At 37.7% G+C, this 20105-nt stretch overlaps 1 protein-coding gene across 5 annotated transcripts in view; it reads right to left on the reverse strand.

The window, feature by feature from the left end:
* ZC3H12C (zinc finger CCCH-type containing 12C) overlaps nt 1–20105 on the reverse strand; it is a 58984-nt gene that overhangs the window by 18748 nt on the left and 20131 nt on the right. For 2 of the 5 annotated variants that reach the window (XM_032779793.2, XM_075061687.1), the window contains 2 exons: nt 16556–16628; nt 6744–7507 (listed from right to left, as the gene is read on the reverse strand). In XM_032779793.2, the coding sequence (XP_032635684.1) occupies nt 6744–7507; nt 16556–16573 (782 nt within the window). In that variant the 5' untranslated portion in view covers nt 16574–16628. Of the gene's footprint in view, nt 1–6743; nt 7508–10399; nt 10586–13332; nt 13468–14115; nt 14560–16555; nt 16629–20105 lie in introns of those variants that run through there. The other 3 variants (XM_032779790.2, XM_032779792.2, XM_075061688.1) reach the window with 3 other exon arrangements.

Here is a 20105-nt window from a genome sequence, read left to right on the forward strand (position 1 = left end):
GGACCAGAAAAGTTTCAGAGATGTCCTAGAATGTGTTATGCTAGGTGTACCCATATGTCTGTCATAGAGCCTCACTGGAGCATGTGATAATAGGCATATACAATTTTAAAATATATGTCAGTTTGTATTTTATTTTTAAATATCCTTTGGAATACTTGGAATTAAAAAAAAAAAGTTGCAAACTGACATTTTTTAAAACATCACTTACATGAGCTCACTCTATACTCCTGTGAGGGTTCTGTCACTAGCACAGAGCACACTGGGACATTTCTTGAAGCAAGAACCATCCATCTACAACTTGGAGAGTTCTAAAAGGATTTAAAGAGAAGTTGCACCCATAACTTGCTATTGGTGAGATCCTATCCATGTGAACAGTTCTTGCTGGGAAAATAGTACTGCATATTCCTGGAAGTGGCCTCAAGATAGTGAAAGACAGCTGGGTACATAGGAACTGCCACATTTGGCCGATGGATAACTGTCATTGAAAGATAAATATCATGACTACCTTAGCACATACTCAGCAAGCAAGGATGGCCAAGCCACAGAGCTTGAGGAACTTTGCTGACGTTTGACAGAAATACGCACTTGGATTGTTAGATGGAAATTACATCTAGCTGAAATGAGTGAAGCCAAAACTTTTTGGTTAATAGCAGGTCACCATAGTTATATGGAAGCTTAAAGAAAATGTTATGCTATTATACATTACTTTTTGTTCTGTTCGACCATGGTTACTTGAGAGTCTAGCATCTGTCAAATGTGGTTCATTTTGTTGCTCTAACTTGTTTTGCTTAAGAGGACAGGAGGAGGTAATGTGATTGAGAATATTTTTAAAAGTCAAAGCTGGGAACTGAAGGAAGAAAACATAGTGTCTAATAGCTTACTGAAGTCCCAGAAGTGATGTTGGTGGCAAATACACCACAGGCTATTTGGTAATTCTGTGTCTGAGTTTGTGTTATTCTTAGAGGAAGATTTCAGTCAAGCTCTCAAGTCATCTTTCTGAGCACAGATGAGCATTTTAAGTGTGGAACTGCTTAAAAGAAAAACATTTTTGTAAAATCTGAAATTCTGTTAAAGAAACAAGCAAAAACATCCACTTAAGCATTTTCAGACTATAAAATGAGATTAAAGTGTAAAACTAGCAACATGTAGATGAATTATCTTATTTTTTTAAAAGTAACTACCTGTGGCTAAGTACTTGTCTTGAATTGTGCTGCTTCTTTTGGCACTGCAAAAGCACTACGTGCAGTGTACAGGTCCTATGCAAACAACAACTCTTCATTATTTCTTGGTGTTATGCTGCAGAAGACAGGAAAAGCTCTCTCCCCTGCCTCTTCAGGAGCTGAGAGAAGTGTTTGAATGGAGGAAAGGGAAGAGAGAGAGCAGAAAAAGCCCAATTTCTGCTCCCTCCTCCAACTTCTATGAAAAATGGGCCAGCTGTTCTCTCCTCCCCCCTAATCCTGCAACATAGTCCTGTTAAGGTGGAGAAGAGGACCCCCTAGAGCTGCCTCTCCATGAGGCTTGGGAGGAAAGAATGTAGAACCTCTGGAACAGCAAGAACAGCAAAGATGCACATTGGGCAAGGGGCAGATATGGGACTGGAAGGTGCAGAATTGTTGTGCGGTTGGGTATGTGGAATTGATGTGGGGCCGAGGGTTCAGAGTTAATGTGTATGCTGAGTCACAAAATTGATATGGGGTGTCAATCATATTTCTGATTTTAAATTGGCAACACTCATTTTCACATGCATATTGGGATTCAGCAGAGAGAGTTAGAAAAAACATCCAGTTGTTTAATTAAAAAATAAATCTTGTGAGTTGGAGCCAGACTCAATTTTTTAACTTTTGCAGTTGCCAATATTGCAGTAGTATACTTTTTAGAAATAAATATTTAGAATATAAACAACTATTTTTAGATTAACACATTTTGTTTTTCAAGGGATAGGTCAAATATTAGCCTCAATTATCTGTCAATGCATTTATTTAAAAAAAAATGGCAATTTAGGATTATTTAGACTTTGATATTGTGAGAAGTATGGAATACTCGTTTCTTACAGAAATACTCCAAGTGGAATTTTTTGAAGGATATAAAACAGGGATTGATTAAAAGATGTAGGCACAATGAGGAGAGTGACTATCAACCAATTTGCAATTCATATTGTAAGAGAATATTGACACAGGTTTTGGCAGCATTATTCAGTAAGGGAGAAATGTTTGTTTTATTCTGTGGGCAAAGTGTACTGATGTGTGTAATACAAAATAGTAATATAATCATCTACATGTAAATAACACCTCACCGTATGCAATATCAGTTTTATATAGCACTTTGAAAGGACCATGTGTATCATTGCTTAGATACAGCAGGACTGAACCACAAGTGCCATAGAAGCCTTTTATTTACTATAATATCTTTTGCCATTTGAGGATTTTGGCACTTACAGTTAGTTTGTACAGATGTACAGCAGACAGAGAGGGCAGCAACAATCTCAAAGGAATTTAAAATATCCGTTCTTGGTTGCTGCTGGACTTGCTTTTTATAAGTTTTACAATTTACACAAAAAGAAAAACTGAACCTGCAAGAACACTCCAGTGACAGTTTCCCATATGTTAGGTGGGACTGCTTATGGTTAACGTCTCCCTTACACCAAGTAACTAAAATCAGTGGCAATATGAAAGCTAAGAGAATTAAAAAAAAAAAAAAAAAAAAAAATCTGAGGTGGCCCAGTAAATCTTCTATGAGCATTCATTAGGTAGTACTAAACTACAAACCACCAACTCAGCAGGCAGCAGCCTCTCTGCCAGGTACCAAAGAAAAAGTTTTAACAAACCAATTCACTACTTCAGGCAATATCTGAAGATAATACAAGAGGACCTGTAATATAAGAGGACCAACTCAACCACTGTTTTCAGTTTAGAGGACAAACTACTGGAGAAGCCATGTCAAAATATCAGTTTGATGGATTGAAGGCATCAATATTATTTAAATCATCAAGATATCTCCATATCTCTAGTGATTTGTTAGCCAGAACCTACCCACAGTGTATTTTCCCTAATACACCTATTAGATCTCTCAGATAAATTAGTACTTTCCATTTAGGTTCTATTCTATTCCATCATTGTAGTAGCTAAATGCTGTCATATCAAGTGATTATCTCTTCTTGCCTGTGGACACAAGAGTCCAGAAATAAAACTACAGATCAGACCATTCCTGGAGAAGCGTATGTGTGCGTGGTAGGTTATGCAAGATGGGAAAGAGGATGCCTCCCCAGATCTTTCATTCCCAGTCAGGAATTATGGACAATATTTTTTAGGAATACAGTCATTGTCTCCCACTAGCTATTCAAAAATAGGCAAAAAGTATCATGGCTCCTTAACGTCAATCAACTAGGTGTAATGAGGAGTGGGGAAAGCATGCACTGCAATGATAGTTGAACAGCCGATTAAGCATATGCAGGTACTCACCACTCATTCATGCACATCACATCACTGAAACATTTAGATTAGTGGTGCTCAAATATCTCTGATTGTGCCCCCCTTACCAGTAATGGACTCTGTCCACACCCCACTCCATTACTGCACAAGTAGCTCAGCAGGGGATCTTGGGCTGAAGGCAAAGCTGGTAGCAGAACTGGGAATGGGGGCAGAGAGAGAATGAGGGCAGAGCTGGCCTGGGATCGGAGCAAGGGCTGGAGCAGAGCTATGGCTGGAGCCAGGGGCTGGGAGAGGGGCCAGGTAATAGACAGAACGGGGCTGGGTGGCACTCCCTCCCTGTCCCCCCAAGGGGTGATGCCCCACAGTTTAGGGGCCACTGATCTAGATAGAGATATTGTGCCAAAGTCATCCAAAATTCTACACTATAGAACAGCCCAGCCTCTCTGCACCTTGTTCAACATGCTTCTGGCTGTAAAAACCAGAATCTAGCCCTATAATTATCATTAGTGTCTTTTATATGCCATGAAAACCCACAAAAGATACTGCAAGCTTCTGACTTTTTGGTGCAGCATCTTGCTGCAGAAAAAAATTGTTTTAATCAAATTGGGTTCTATGTAGCACAGCACACATTCAAATTTGACTCACTTCACAGAGGTGGTTAAGGCAACAACTGAACATAGGGAAGTCTGCATGTCTCAATTTATATAGAGTTGATTATCTATTAAAAATGGATGGCCAAGTTCTCAGTTGCTTCCAAGGGGTGTCTGGTGTAACATGTAGGGAAGTGAGGCTTATAACAAGTTTGCCAGCATTGCTCCCCTCAAACTGCTTTAGTGCTGGGTCAGTAATCAGGTCCAGATTAGAGATGCTGCTCCTGGTACCTAGGGGCCATTTGGGTTCCAGAAATTGCTGCTAGGGATACTCAAGGCACAGGGATCCCTTAACCAATGACCCCTTTTCCCCCCAGTCAAGCCCCATCTGAGAATTCCTGTACACAGAGGTAATCCTTAACATTGGTTCAACCATCTTTATGGCATCTTTGCATCAACAGATTAGCACAAAGCTGTCACAGAGCATGGAGGATTTGGCTTTAACAGTTAAAAAACTAAGAAGGAATAAACCAACAATGAGCAAAACTATAATGTCAGTCTTCCAAACCTGTATCTCTGTTTCTAAACATTTTATAAAAACAGTTCTATAACCATGTAAAATTAAGTTTTAATCAAAATGTGGATGTATTTCAGAAGTCCCTGGATCACTTTTAGTTAGAGTATTAAGATACTGTCTACTTGTTATGTTAATTTGAACATATTCAGTATTTACAGTCAGGCTCTTTTATAGTAAGAGACAGCTAAAAAACAAGACACAGCATATCACATGGAAAGAATTAGGAGAAAACTAAACAGATGTGCAACTTGGCCAAAGAAATTAAAAGGTGAGCGGATAGGAAATACCAGCATTCAGAGTTTGAAAAGAAGGCAGCAACCTGCATTTACGGGTTAATTGCTTTTACTTAAATCAACTGAAATTATCCAGTTGCTAGAGTTACCTATACTTAAATTATATTTGACAATACTGTTTACCACATAATTACGATCATGAACTAAATAAACTCAGATGCCCCAAGCCATGAAGTTTCTTATACCAAGATAACAAGAAGTATCCACAAATTATTACTATGCCGAAATGGCTTTTCCTTCTAAATACTACGATAGGATTGGCTAGTATAAATCCCTGTGCTCCAATTAGCTACCAAACAATTCCTTATCCATACGCCCACATAAAGTATGACCACCTTGATTTCTGACGTTTCTCATCCCAGTATCTTCAATCCTTCCCTTCTCCACTCCTTCTTGACCAGTAAGGAAGGCTAGCTCCCTCCTACGCACAACTATGGCCCGGTCTACACTTGGGCGGGGGGAGGGGAGTCAATCTAAGTCACGCAACTTCAGCTACATGAATAATGTAGCTGAAGTTGACGTACTTAGATCTACTTACTGTGGTATCTTCACTGCAGTAAGTCGACTGCTGACACTCTCCCATCGACTCTGCCTGCACCTCTCGCCCTGGTGGAGTGCCAGAGTTGACGAGAGAGTGCTTGGTGGTCGATTTATCACATTTAGACTGGACGTGATAAAACGACCCCCGCTGGCAGGGGCGGCTCTAGGCATTTTGCCACCCCTGCAGGCGTGCCTGCCTGCCGTGCTTGGAGGTCCGCTGCCGCGGGACCACTGGACTCTCCGCAGGCAAGCCACCGAAGGCAGCCTACCTGCTGCCCTTGCGGTGACTGGCAGAACGCCCCCAGTGGCTTGCCGCCCCAACACGCGTTTGGCATGCTGGTGCCTGAAGCTACCCCTGCCTGCTGGATCGATCACTGCCCATCGATCCAGCAGGTAATATAGACAAGTCCCAAGAGTATTTCCTTATCTACAGTTTCAGGTGAAGATGGGTGTGTGAGGTGTGCAGACAAGTTCTTCTGTGGGCATGTCATTGAAATTCTGAAGACTGCAGTCTCAGGAATTGCTGTAACATCTAGTCCAGTATCCTATCTCTGACAGTGGCCAGTACCAGCTATTTCAGAGGAAAGATGCCTCATTGTGGAATAAACCTATCCATTTTATTTATTTATTTTTTTAAACTAAGAATCCATTAGTGTTTGATTTATGACGAAGCATGAGGGGTTATACCCCAGCTATTTTACCTTATCATAGATAACTTTGGATGGTGCAACTATTCATAGAAATGGTGCCTACTAAACAGTTGGCTTCAGTGATTCCTAGTGGCATTGAGTAAAGAAAGAATTCTCTTTGATCAGGTTTGAATTTACTGTCTTTCACTGGATGTTTCCTTGTTCTTGTATTACGTTGCTGCCCATAAAACTTAGCTTTGTTAGGTCCCTCTTAAGATCCTCATAGGTTTCTCTCATTTCAAGAGACGATAGTAATTTCATGTAATTTATCAAACGTGCCCCCTCACTGTTCTCTTTTCCAGATCTATAATTAATATTGATCAAAGTGGAGAGAATTTAATAACAGCCAAAGTAGAGAGATCTGCATAATTAACGTATAGTTGCAATTATTGATAATGCACTCTGACTGGCTAATGGCCCTTTGAATACAGTGGTTTGCATACTACATTGATGAAAAATAAGCATACTATGATTATACAAATGAGAACCAATGTACTGTTATAGATGTGTAATCGTACAGCACATCAGTGCTCTAACTGGGCAAGAGAATGCAATTTCCATATAATAGGTAATGTAATGTAACGTAACGTAATGTATCAGTAAATCAATGCCTCATTGCCACATACCTCATTGCCACATTGCTGCCATCAATAACTATTGGCCTCAGGTTATCTCCATCTTCAGTCACATCCTCCTGAAGTGGAGACTCAGACCTCTGAGACTCTATGGAAGATGCTTCATGCATTATATTAGTGTTAACATTATTTACAGGCTGGTCAGTCTCAGTTTTATTTCCAAGTTTGACAAGTTCTCCCAAAATATCGTTGATTAAAGCATCAGTGCCAAGTTTATTTAGTACAAGTTGAACCTGTTCTTCAGAGTAACCTAACTTAAGTGCAAACTCCAGTTTGGTTTGATATTCCTTCACCACATCAGGGGGCTTCTTTACTTCCTTAGATCCTATCTGTGCCTCCTCTATCTTAAGGTCTTGTAAGATTTCGTTCCGTTTTAGTACATGAGGCTGTAAGCAGGGAGACCTGCACAGTTGTTGGTGAGTCTTAGATAGTAGATGTGATTCTGCTGTAATGTTATTCAGTCTCTCTGACTCGTTATCAGAATTTGTGCCCTCTTCTGAATCACAACTGGAGCTTCCAGTCTCCTCCGATGCCTCTTTATCTGCATCTTCCTTCCTAGAGTTAACTTTATCCATTGTTGGTTTCTCCACCATTGACCAAGATCCAACTGCATTTATTTGTGTGTCAGTGCGCTCCACATAAAGATGGCCTAGGTCATGCCCCAGATGATCCTTCAAGCCCATGAAGCTGCTGCATGTATTCGATTCCACTTTGCTGTTTTTCCTGTATTCCTGAATATAAAGTGTCCCGTATTCCTACAGAAGAAATAAAAGTGTTGTAACTAGTTAGCTCTTATTTGTTTTGGGGTTTCTTGTTGTTTCCTTTGGGACTCTGCTTCTTTGCCAACTTAAAAATACATTCACATTCGAGGAAATTCCCTCTTCACTTAAAGTTTGGTTACACTTGTAAACAAACTAGTGTTTACGTGCAGCAAGTTTCATACACTTCTTCAAACAGAAAGAACTTTCCAATCCTGTTTGATTGATGAACAGAGTATTATTATTATTATTCAACAGTTTTCAAAAAGTATTTATATCTAAACTGATGAATACATTCAAAAAAGGTAGGGTCGGAAGGGACCTCAGGTCATCTAGTCTAGTTTCCTTCACCAGGGCAGGACCAAGTACATCTACACCATCCTTGACGGGTGTTTGTCTAACCCGTTCTTAAAAGCCTCCAATGGCAGGGATTCCATCATCTTCCTTGGAAGCCTAGTCCAGATTTTAACTTCCCTTATAGTTAGAAAGGTTTCCTTAATATCAAACAAATCTCCTTTGCTGAAGCTTAAGCCCGTTCCTACTTGTCCTACCTTCAGTGGACATGGGGAACAACTGACCACCATCCTCTTTATAATACCTCTTAACATCTTTGATGACTTATCAGGTCCACCCTCAGTCTTCTTTTCTCAAGACTAAACATACCTAGTTTTTTTAACCTCTCCTCATATGTTGTTTTTTTAAGCCTTTTATAACTTTTGTTGCTCTCCTCTAGACTCACTGCAATGTATCCACATCTTTCTTCAATTGTGGTGCCCAGAACTGGACATAGAACTCCAGCTGAGACCTCACCATGCCAAGTAGAGTGGGATAATACCACCGGTGTCTTACGTACAGCACTCTTGTTAATACACACCAGAATGACACTTCCTTTTCTCGCAACTGCTTCACACTATTGGCTCATATTCAATTTGTGATCCACTATAACCCCCTGATCCTCTTCTGAAGTATTACAGTATTGAGTTATACCCCATTTTACAGTTGTGCATTTGATTTTTCCTTCCTAAGTGTAGTACTTTGCATTCGTCTTTACTGAATTTCAACATGCTGATTTCAGGCAAATTCTCCAATTTGTCAAGGTCATTTTGAATTCTAACCCTGTTCTCCAACATGTTAGCAACACTCTCATCTTGGTATCATCTGCAAATTTTATAATTATACTCTCCACTCCACCATCAAGTCATTAATGAAAATACCGAATTGCATCAGACCCAGGATAGACCACTGTAGAATCCCAGTAGATATATTCCTCCCACCTCTGCCCCTGCCCCGGTTTGACAGCAAACAATTGATAATTACTCTTTAAATACAGTTTAACAACCAGTATTGTATTTGCCCTATCATAATTTCATCTAGACCACTTTCCCTAGTTTGCTTATAAGACTGTCAGGTAGAATTGTGTTAAAAGGCTTACTAAAAATAAAGATATATGTTGTTTATAGCTTGCTTTCTATGCACTTGGCCAGTAACCCTGTCAAACAAGGACATTAGGTTGGTTTGGCATGATTTGTTCTTGACAAATCCATATTGGCTATTACTTATAAACTTAATATCCTCCAGGTGCTTATAAATTGATTGTTTAATATTTTGTAACTTTACAGATATCAAAATTAGGCTGACTAATCTATAGTTCCTTGGGTCCCCTGTGTTACCCTTTATATTTCTCTAATTAGGGAAATATGCTTAAGAAGCTACCTTACAGAAAATGGGTTAATGATAGAATAAACATAGTCCAATGAATCCTGAAACAGAGTATTCATTCAGTCAGGTAAACATCACTACACATTCCTAAATTCCTTTATAAAGTCCAGGCAAATCAAGAAACACTTTGAATATTCTCGAAGTAGCACTTCTGACTAAAACAAAGCAAGACTTAGAACTATGGGCCAATTCAAAGTCTACTGAAGTAAATGAGAGCAATCCTGCAAAGCACTTAAATATTAATTTCAATATAGGGCCAAGTTACATGCTTAAGCTTAGGCATGTGCATAAGTACTTTTCTGGATCAGGGCCTAAATGCAGAGATGGAAAGTATATAGGAGATATGGAATAAAGTGGATTGTGGTTTTCTGTGCCTCATAAAAGCCCCACCCACTCAAGTTTACTGGAGGAGTTCACATTATTGTAGATTAACAATTTTTCAAATATCTATTTCCTCATAAAAGTTATCTCCATAATCTATTTAAAAGGAACTTATTACTTCCTTTACTTTTTGTTCTCTTGAAAGAGAATTCCAGCATAAAGCAGAACTGTTTCTGTTATGAAAGAGTAAAATGTCTGCTTCTCTTTCATTGTTAAAAGTGAGCTAAATTGCTCATATTGCAGGACTAACATTAAAACAGTAACATGAATTAGATAAGGATGAAACAGAAAACAAACAACAGCTCTTCTAGTTCATGCAGGACAAAAATTAAGCAAGATACATACACAGAAGGCAGTGCTTGAATGTCATATACAGCGTGGCCACAAAACAGATTGATTTTTCTCAATGTAATTTCATTGTATTAAACACAACTCCATTGTCTCCATTCTATTAACAATTATCCATAGTTTAAATTTACCCAAGATACAAAACTTCTTCTGTTTGAATAAATGACCTCCCAACCCAATAAATAAATCGTATGTATTTAAGAGTACTGAGTCATTTGCGGAGTTTTATTTCATTTGCTAGGGAAAAAAAAAATAAAAGTATACAGAATAAACATATGACAACTCATGAAGACTTCTCTTGAGACAAATGTGAGAGAAGTGAAAATGCCAACCATGATTGAATAAAAAAAGTTTTTAAAAGCACTGTTAGGACATCTCCACAGCAGTATAGATTTTCAGTAAATAGCTGTATTAACTAGATTGTCCTGCTTGATAACTTACCATTTTTAGTTTGAAAGCAAAGAGCATTTTTCAATCTAGTTTAGACTGACAGAAGTTAAAAGTAGAATACATTTTTCTGTATAGACCTGATTTAGTTAAAAGGCAGAGTGATTGTGATGCTGTCTCTTGCAGTATATCAGTCAATGTTCATTTTCTTTATAGAGATCTTTATGAGTTCAAGCAGTACTGCAGATTAAATACAAAGGGAATTTAGGAAGTGAACCTTTACACTTTGTGATTTATTAACTACTGTAATACACTGGATAGCCTAGTGCCAGTAACAAATCACAACAGTATCTCAATAAAAGGATACAGTTAAAAACCCACACTGTGGCCTTCATAAAACTGCCACCAAAAAGTATCTTAAACAAGAAAAACCTATTGGAAGCTAGGCTGCCTAGCAACCAGCCTTTAGTTGCTAGGATGCACTCCTTTAACATGCCATCATGAATGCTAGCACAGTGAAAGAATAATTTGGTATGAACAAAAGCCTATGAAAAAGACTGGGACTTAAGTACGTCTGGTTTACCCTCTGAGAACAATGCAGCTGCCAAACCAATCTGGACGCTCCGACATCATTGTTCCATAAACCCCACAATCTGCTCTGACTGGAGGAAGTATATTTAATGGGCAACATTTTTAAGCTGGACTGAAAAGTTGGATCAGCTCATGTATTGCCCTAATAGAATACACCAAGATAATGGGTCACTGCCCAAATCCATGTACTGTGAAATGCCATTTTAGCACTGAACTAAAAGTAGTACTTTTCTTTTGGACACTATCAGAACAGGATAAACCTATCTTAACATACATTTAAATTAGTTAAGATTAATGTATTGTTATTTCCTGATGTCATATTCTAATTGTTTCTCATTAAAGTTTTATTGTAACTATTGTTTCTCATTAAAGTTTTATTGTAACTATAAACATAATATTCTTTCAGAACAACACATATCTCAAAGAACCTCAGTTAGGGCACTGGGTGAGTAACCTTCTCTTCTGCAAAGAGATACTACAGCAGTTGCAGCTTTCAAAGCCCAAACAAATAGTAGTTAATTGACTTAAGCATACTATTGTTATTTTGACTAATGTTTTAATATAAAAATCCACTACAACCACAAAGCATAAGGATTCTGAAATACTACCTTTAAGTGTTGCATAAGCAGCATACTATTCCTGCTGTCAGACCTGCATGCAAGTTCTATGTACTTTCAGACAAATTCTACAACATCTGTGATAGGCAGCAAATAATCTGCTGCAGCACCTCCTTAGAATGTTAGGCTTGGGAGCTCCGAACACAATGTCCTATACAATGTTCATTGATTAGAATGATGAAAATTAGATAACATAATTCAATCCTAATAGAGTTTATTAGATAGTGAAGAGAGAAATGGCAGTCACTCTACCTGAGCAAACTAACCTAAATTATTTTTGCTTCTTTCAGCCAAATGTTAATGCACCTGTTGACAGCATAATGAAGCCCACAAGAAATAAAGAGAATGAATTTGTTCAAGGAGTAACATAAAAATGTAAAAGCTCTCTGTGTCCTTTATTTTCAATAAAACTCTTTTCTTATAAACCACGTTCTCAGTATAACTTTATAGATACCATGTAATCTAGATGAAAATACTTGCTATGAACTATTTTGAGGTGTGTATATATATATATATACACACACACACACACACACGTTGAAACACTTTTTATTTGTATTTTATATATAGATATAATAATAAAAAAGTACCTACGCAAATGAGTGGCCAAAGAAATACACCTGATAACTAAATCATTGTACTTTGTTCTTAAGCTTTCAATACAACTAGTAAGCAATAATTTTTGAATTTATAAAAAATTTAAATATAAAATAGATAATCTCCGTTGGCTATTCTGTGTCATAAACAACAATCCAATCATTAGACAGAAAAGGAGGGGTTCTTAATTTACGAATGCATACGTACTTATATTCTTTACACCAAAATGCCTGCAAATCATAACCCTCCCGCTTCAAAGCTATAAAACCAAATGTGGTTTCATATTTAAACAGGCTCCATTATTATAGGATTACTATCATCATCAAATACTGTGCCCATTTATCATCAAACACACTTGTTAAGTAAGGGGTTTACATTTACCACTGTGGAGGAATACAATGCCATTATGTTACAGAATTGCATCCTTTTTCCTTCTACTGTTCTTCAAATTCAGTAGCAAAACTATTTTCCACTAACTACCAGCATTAATTTATTTTGAACTAGACATTTCTACTGTTCAAGAGGTCAGGTGGAAACAGATCTAAACTTTTAATATTACGAAAGCTGTCCAATTACCGCTGAAATTCATAATGGTTTAATGCAAACTTTACATGGTGCAAAAAGCAATAAGTGAAACAGACTGTCATAACAAAATTATTATAATAGCAATTGAATGTGTTCTTAAAAGAGCTTCCAAGTTTTTAAAGACAAATCCTACAACAGTGAAAGACTCTGGTTTTTTACACGAGGATACTTAAATTATTCCTAGATCTTCTAAACAGCAAGCAGTAAATATTGAGACCACAGCTTGTTAAAAATATTATTATATATAATGTTTGTCATACAGAATTTCAGATTACCAATATAGCAACAAATGTCCTAGCTTCCCAAAAGGCAAAGATATTGCAACAATGCAAATAAAATAATGAATATGTAATAAATACCTCCTGCAGTAGTTTCTGTATGTTTAATTACCATTGTATTTCAAGGGAGTACTGTTGTCTGCATTACTATCTAACAAAGGAAGGATGTCCCATTGAACAGATTGGTTAATGCTCTGGGGCAACAGATGTCTACTGGAACTGCAGGAGACCAGCAACTGGTGGCCTGCCCATCTTCGGAAAACTTTCAACAGACTTATGCATATGTTCACACAATAGGGCATGTGGCAGAAATGCAAACCTCTTTTTAACCCTTTTATGTGTCCTCTTTCCCTCCCAACTGGTATATGAAGGTCTTTGTAGTGTTTTTTCTTTAGAGGATTCTTGGAACACTGGTTCATGGAGTGTACATTGTGTGTGTTCTTCAACCTAATATCTGAACCCAAAATATAAAACAAAATAGATTAAAAACTGCATAATAATGTGTTGGCTAATTTTATAAACGTAAGAATGACTTTGAAATCACAGAGGCTTTGACTAGATCATGTTACCACCTGAGTGTAGCCCCAAAGAACTAATGTTATATCCTGCCCTACATCCATCCCTTTAAGTGCAGACATTGTCCCCAACTGATGTTCCTCCTAATCTTAGCTAACTTTTCAAATTTCACCATAATTTAGTAAAATGGGCAAATCGATAAAATAGTTTTTTCCAAAGGAAAACTATAGCATATTTACAAAAGGATAAAACATTGAAATTTAAGTCGCAGTCTCCCAAAGGGTGCAGAAAATCTAGTTCCCCTGAAGAGTTCTGACGGCCATTTCCAACCCCCAGCAATACATTATTGATGCCCCTACAAGTTCCTTCCAGAATGTATCACGTTAAAGATCATCCTTTCATGCAATTATTTTTCAGATGTAAATTCTCTCTCTCTCTCTTTTTTTTTTCTTTTAAGATGCCCCCAAAATTTGGAGATTTTGTGATGTGTATGGCTATTTATTTTGTTCAGAACACAGTAAGATGTACTGAAGTGTTAGAATGGCGAAACTTTTCAATCCCTGCAGAGAGTAGTCCAAATACTTACGTTAGCTGGAAAACACAGAGACATTGGTTTCTTGTAGCAGTTCCAGAAGCAACTCCTTAACACGATTTCAGCTGCAGACTTCCAGGCAAGCAAGCAGAACAATGAATGGTTGAACAGATGGAATGGCAATGTCTTTGCTTAACCTATTACTGAGTGGAACAACAGCCAATCATAGGCCAGAGAATTCACAATTAGTTGGCCAGGCAGATGCAAGGCAACCTCCCAACCCTGCATCAGGTTTGTAGGTTTCTAAGATAAGCAAGTTGATGTCATTCTCAGGGTCTGCCCCAGGCAGCATGTGTATTAACAAGGGGTGTGCAGCAACAATAGACCATACAAAGAAGACTAGCAGGCAGCTGCTGTATGAGCGCCAGAGTCATTAGGGAGCAGGCTGCCAAGAAGAAACACCTGGCTTGGGCAGACTTCAGCTTTTCCTCATTGTTTCTAATACATGCAACAAAGAAAGGAATTATTTTTAAGTAGTAAAAGTTTCTATAAAAAACAAAACCTAAAGGATATAGCCAAGTCTATTACAAAAACCTTGTAGCTTTTGCTGGGAAAATTAAAAATATAGAAATACCACAGCAGTGATTGTGTGTATTTTCTTTTTTTTTTTAATAAAATAAATCCTTATCAATGCAGTGCAACAGGAGATCTGTTAAGGAGCCAATATTATACATAAATACATTCAAAAGCACTCTAAATTTTCTGAAACTTTACTTTTATTTATGTACCAATAAGCCTGATGAACTTGTGCCTATGCACAACTAAAACCAAATACAATGTTTAGAGTATTTCAGTTTCAATGGAAAATGTTTTGATAAATTATTAAACTGCAAAAATATCAATTTTAAGCATAAAATATGGGATTTTTCTTACTAATGGCATTAGAACATTAATAAACCTATATAAAGGAAAGAGGAGCTGTGCTAGCACCACTTCAACAATAAATTTACTTGTTGCAGTCATCAATGTTCATGCTTTTGTAAGAAGAAAAACTTATATTACAGATTTACACTTGAAGAAGAAATCTCCCTGGTTTCCTGCAGTTTGTATAGATAATCTAAATAAATATTTTGGAAGTTAAGTCACTAGGTAAGCAGGTTTTAAAATTTTTCTTTCTTGTGGAGACAGTGTGTCTAAGCTAAAAGAAAATGTCCAAACCAATTTTTTATTAATAAAAGACCTGCAATTTACTACATTGCTACCAGGGAGGCAAAGGGAACATTCACTCTCCCCGCCCCCCACCCTGAACTTCAAGGGGCCTCAAGTTATTGTCAGAAAGGCCAAAATACGTACAAAGCTATCTAATGTTACGCAATGGAACAGCAGAAGATTGGAAAGTCTTCATACTTTATATAAATTATAAATCACTGTAAATACTGATACTGCAGCCCAATTATACTTTTTTTAAACTTCTAAAATCCAATATTTTCTCTGGGTCTAACTAGCACCTGGGTCACCTGTTTTTTGTTTGTTTGTTTTAAAGCTACATCCAGGGGGCATGGGCACCAGAATACCCACTTGTTCCCTTCTCCCCTCTCAAATAATTGGATCCTACAAACAGCCCAATGTCTAGTTCTGGTTTTTGGTAAGAAAGCAGACCAAATCTCGGACTTTCAAATCACGGCCCTTTGTTTTTAGTAACTTTACATAGGAAAGCTCAATTCAGATGAAACAAGGCTGAGGCACAAGTATATTAAATGACTTTCAGTTCCATTCAATGAGCAGATACGCAATACTGAAAATCAAGCTGAAGCATCGGTTTGTCTATTCTCACAGGCTGAGAAAATCTATTTGAGACCATTTGCTGTGCTTTAGAGGGCGCCCAGAATACAAAATAGTTTATTATTTGGATTGTTAATTTCAGGCATTTTCCAAATTGTCTTTGAATTTTAAAATGTTTCAGAAAAACAAATGAATCCCCCCATCATCATGCTGTAAGACAAAAGTTTATCAGATGTTCAGGATTTACCGATATAAAGCAAATATTATCAAGTGCAAACTCCAATGCTGCACGCATTTCTGCACCTAAATCTTCTGGAGGTAGCAGCAGATGAATTTAGATAACTACAAATCAAAAATCCAACAAAATACAATTTCTTTACATTGTCCATTAAACACCCACAAGAACAGCTACTATCATTACTATTTTGAAGTTTTTAATTCTGAGGTAGAAGTCTTCTCACTAATTTCTGCCACTGTGAACACAAAGAATGAGAGAAAGCTACCGAAGTGCACAGCAGGAAGCCTGGTCTCCAGCACTGGATTAAGCTTCTTTGCAAATAGCAAATAAAGGCAGTGATCTGAAAAAGCTAATCAGTCCCTGCTGTGCTATTTAGACTACCTCAGTTACTGGTATTGGATAATGTTAAGCATATTAAAACATCTGTAGGAGAAATAAGGAGCCAGTCTGGTTTACCTAGTGATAGGCACTGACCTTAAATGCAAGCAGCATCACTTTGCTAGCCTTTAGTTCAAGTACTGTCAGAGTTGAGACAGACACTTTGTACCTGGTGACAGAAATGCTTATTTTGGCAAAAGGGACATATGATGTAGTCAAAGTACAGGACCGATGAACTGAGGCGAACTTTGGTAGTATAATACAGGTAGCATATTTATTGCTCTCTAACACAAATGCACATTAGTACAGGTGGATGACCTGACTTTAATGTTGTTTTAAATATTAGGTTACCATTTGGTACAAGTCACCCCTTCACCATTTTCTTGTTTAAAAAAGTTTCCAGATCCCATGCCTTTTTGAAACAAAGAAAGCTACTTTAAGTTACCTGTGGTTCATCTCCATGCGAACATTATTGGAAAATGGTGTAGTGCAACTTTGACAAAGACCAAGATCAAATTAGGTGTTTAAGATATCAAATAGGTCAGGAGGTTATATTTTAAGTAAGCCAGTGTAAACTACTTTAAAATATGTAATTACATTAAATTTAAATGCAATTTAATGCAATTGTACATTATGTAAAAACATCAGTCAATTGTTCAAACGAGTTTCAATTGTCTTCTCATCTGAATAATTTTCTCAACGCTTCCTTAAAATACATTGGAAATGCTCAAGATTTAAGAGATGTCAGAACCATTTTATCAAATCACGCTATGCTGACAGAAGAACATTCATATTAGGGTTTTAACCAGTACACTAGATTTCCTACTGGGAACAACGAGGGCAACAAAGAAACCTTAGCAGGAAACAATGAGGATCTCTGTCACATCTGTGACAGGCTATAATGGCATTACTAGAAATACACACAGCATATGAACAAAGAAAGCTCTACTTCTGCAGCTAAAACCTTCAGATCCAGCAAAATGACCAGTCTAGCCATTTCCCACTGCTATATTTAAAATACAATACAGAAAATTAAGGTTATAGCTGGTCATTGAAATGCAGAATGCATAGTGGGTCCTCCGACTTTTAGCCTCTTACCCACCTGGAGAGGCTAATGATTCTATTTTCCTGCTCTTTAGAGAGACCAGAAATTGTATCAAAGCTCATCATTAAGTTCCTAGCACTATTTTATTAAAACATTAAATAGACTACCATGCAAAGAACATAAGATGGTTACAGAAAACTAGCCCTGACTAACTTTGGAGGACATCAGGATGAAAGGAGATTTTTGGGTTGCACACAAAAAGACAAGGGGGAGAATACTAGAGTCCTAGAGGAAACACAGCCAGGGGAAGGAGGAGGAACTGCATGGGAAGAGGTGAAAGACTCAGAGTGAGACCTGGAGCAGCTGGGATACTTAAACAGAATGGCCAAATGGAGGTAAGGAAAAGTTATCAGGATATCACTATTATAGAAAATGTCCAGCACAAACCTCGAGTTCCAGAAAACTCTTGTTATTTCAAAACATGCTGAAAACAAAAGCTTACTTAAAACAAAATTATATTAATTCAAAATGTACAGAAGTCACAGTCCTCTAGTAATTTCAACTTGCTAAAAGTATTGCTGCAGCAAAATACTAGAAACAATGTGATTTACCCCAACATGTTGTTTCCTTGTTGTACAACCTCGTACGAAGGCCACTATAATCCACAAAAATATATTCTTGCAGAAACAAAACTGTATTTTAGAAGAAAAGTTAGGCACATATTATTATATACATAAACAGAGACAAGTAGAAAGATTTTGATTTTAGCAGTCACGCTTCAGACAATTCTGAGTATTATTGCATTACAAAAATATCCATATATTTAATGCTGCACTTGGGAGCTCCAGAAAAGAACCTTTTATTCCTAAAATTAGGAGTTGGCAATCTTCTCAGTGTTTATTGATCACTAATCGATATCTTAACAGGTGCAAAACATTCAAAATATAGCACCTTAAAGAACCACCTTCAAAATTGAGCAATCTGTGTCTAGACTAAATCCACATGCAGATCTGCACTACAGAATGAATCCTACAACTATGCTGTGGATGAACTAAATAGCGGGAAAGGTTCCTGCCAATCAAGATAACTACAACTTTTATGACAAAGATGAGCATTAGTTTCCCCTAGGCAAGGAGGAAGTGAAATTGTAATTTCCAAGCTATTCTGTAAGAAGAACAATTCTTATAAGAACTGAAATACCAGAACCACCAGTTCTAATATTCTGATTCTTGCAATGGGTTAATGCAAAATGCCTCAATAAGGCAGCAAGAGTCACAGGCAATGGGAGCACTCAATTTACCCTCCTTTGCTATTCAGTCTTCTTTAAATTTCATCTAAATAGTCTTAGTTGCTTATTCTAAATTCAGGCCACTTCTCTTGAGCATTGCCCAGGGATTCAGGAGGCCTGGGGCAAAGCATTTCGGGGGCCCCTTCCATAAAAAATTGCAATACTATACAATACTATATTCTCATGGGGGGCCCCTGTGGGCCTGGCACAAAATTGCCCCATGTTCTCCGCACCCCAGGCGCCCTGGGAAAATAAACCTTCTGCCACTCAGCACAACCCTTTTGAGAAAAACTCTTCTTTACAAGGTATCACTGATTCTCAGCGATCAGCTAGTGCTAAAAGCACTAAGCTCATTAAGGTTGGACAAATATTTTCTGTCAAAACTTTTCTGGATCGAAAACTAGGGTTTTTTAAAAAGCAGAAAAAATCACAGACAATGTCTGCTTTCTTTCAAAATTTGTTGTTGGTTTTTTTTTAATTGAAAAGCTGAAATTAGTCTGCCAAAACCTGATTACGGTTTGGGTTTCAGAAGTGTGTGGCCAAATATTTGCTGCTTGCTGTGTTTCATGTTTAAGAAAGGATAAAAAAATTCTGATTATAAAAATCCAAAACGTTTGAACTACCTCAGCTTGTGACCAAACGCTGAGCCTATCCAGTCTGAGATTTTTTGCAGGTTTGACATCTCGGCTGGCTTCCTTGACTTTGTATCTGTCTCCATAACTTTGGGTCATTTAGGTTAAACATAAGAACAGCATACTGAGTCAACCAAAGGTCCATCCAGCCAGTATCCTGTCTACCGACAGATGGCCATGCTAAGTGCCCCAGAGGGAATAACCTAACAGGAATGATCAAATGATCTCTCTTCTGCCTGCCTCTCCACCCTCTGGACAAACAGAGGCTAGAGACACCATCCTTACCCATCCTGGCTAGTAGCCATAATGGACTTAATCTCCATGTATTTATCTGTTTCCTAGAGACTGGCCCATGGGTCCCTCACAAACTGGAGACGGTTACTGTGGGTTTGTCTTCAGTATAGCTTGTACATACTCCATGAACTGAGCATTTGAGCTTGTTCCAGAATCTGGGATGTGCTTATGTTGGAAAACTGACATGCCTCAAAATAGTACATGCATGTGAATGGACAAGAGGCTAAAATTAAATTAATTCCAGCGGTCTTCAACAGGGGATCACTGAGGTTATTACTGGGGGTGCGAGCTGTCAGCCTCCACTCCAACAACCGCCTTTGCCCCAGCATTTATAATATGTGTTCATATATAAAAAAAAAGTGTTTTTAATTAATAAGGGGGGTCGCA

The sequence above is a fragment of the Chelonoidis abingdonii genome, chromosome 1 (assembly GCF_003597395.2).
Source record: "Chelonoidis abingdonii isolate Lonesome George chromosome 1, CheloAbing_2.0, whole genome shotgun sequence".
In the NCBI taxonomy this organism is placed as follows: Eukaryota; Metazoa; Chordata; order Testudines; family Testudinidae; genus Chelonoidis; species Chelonoidis abingdonii.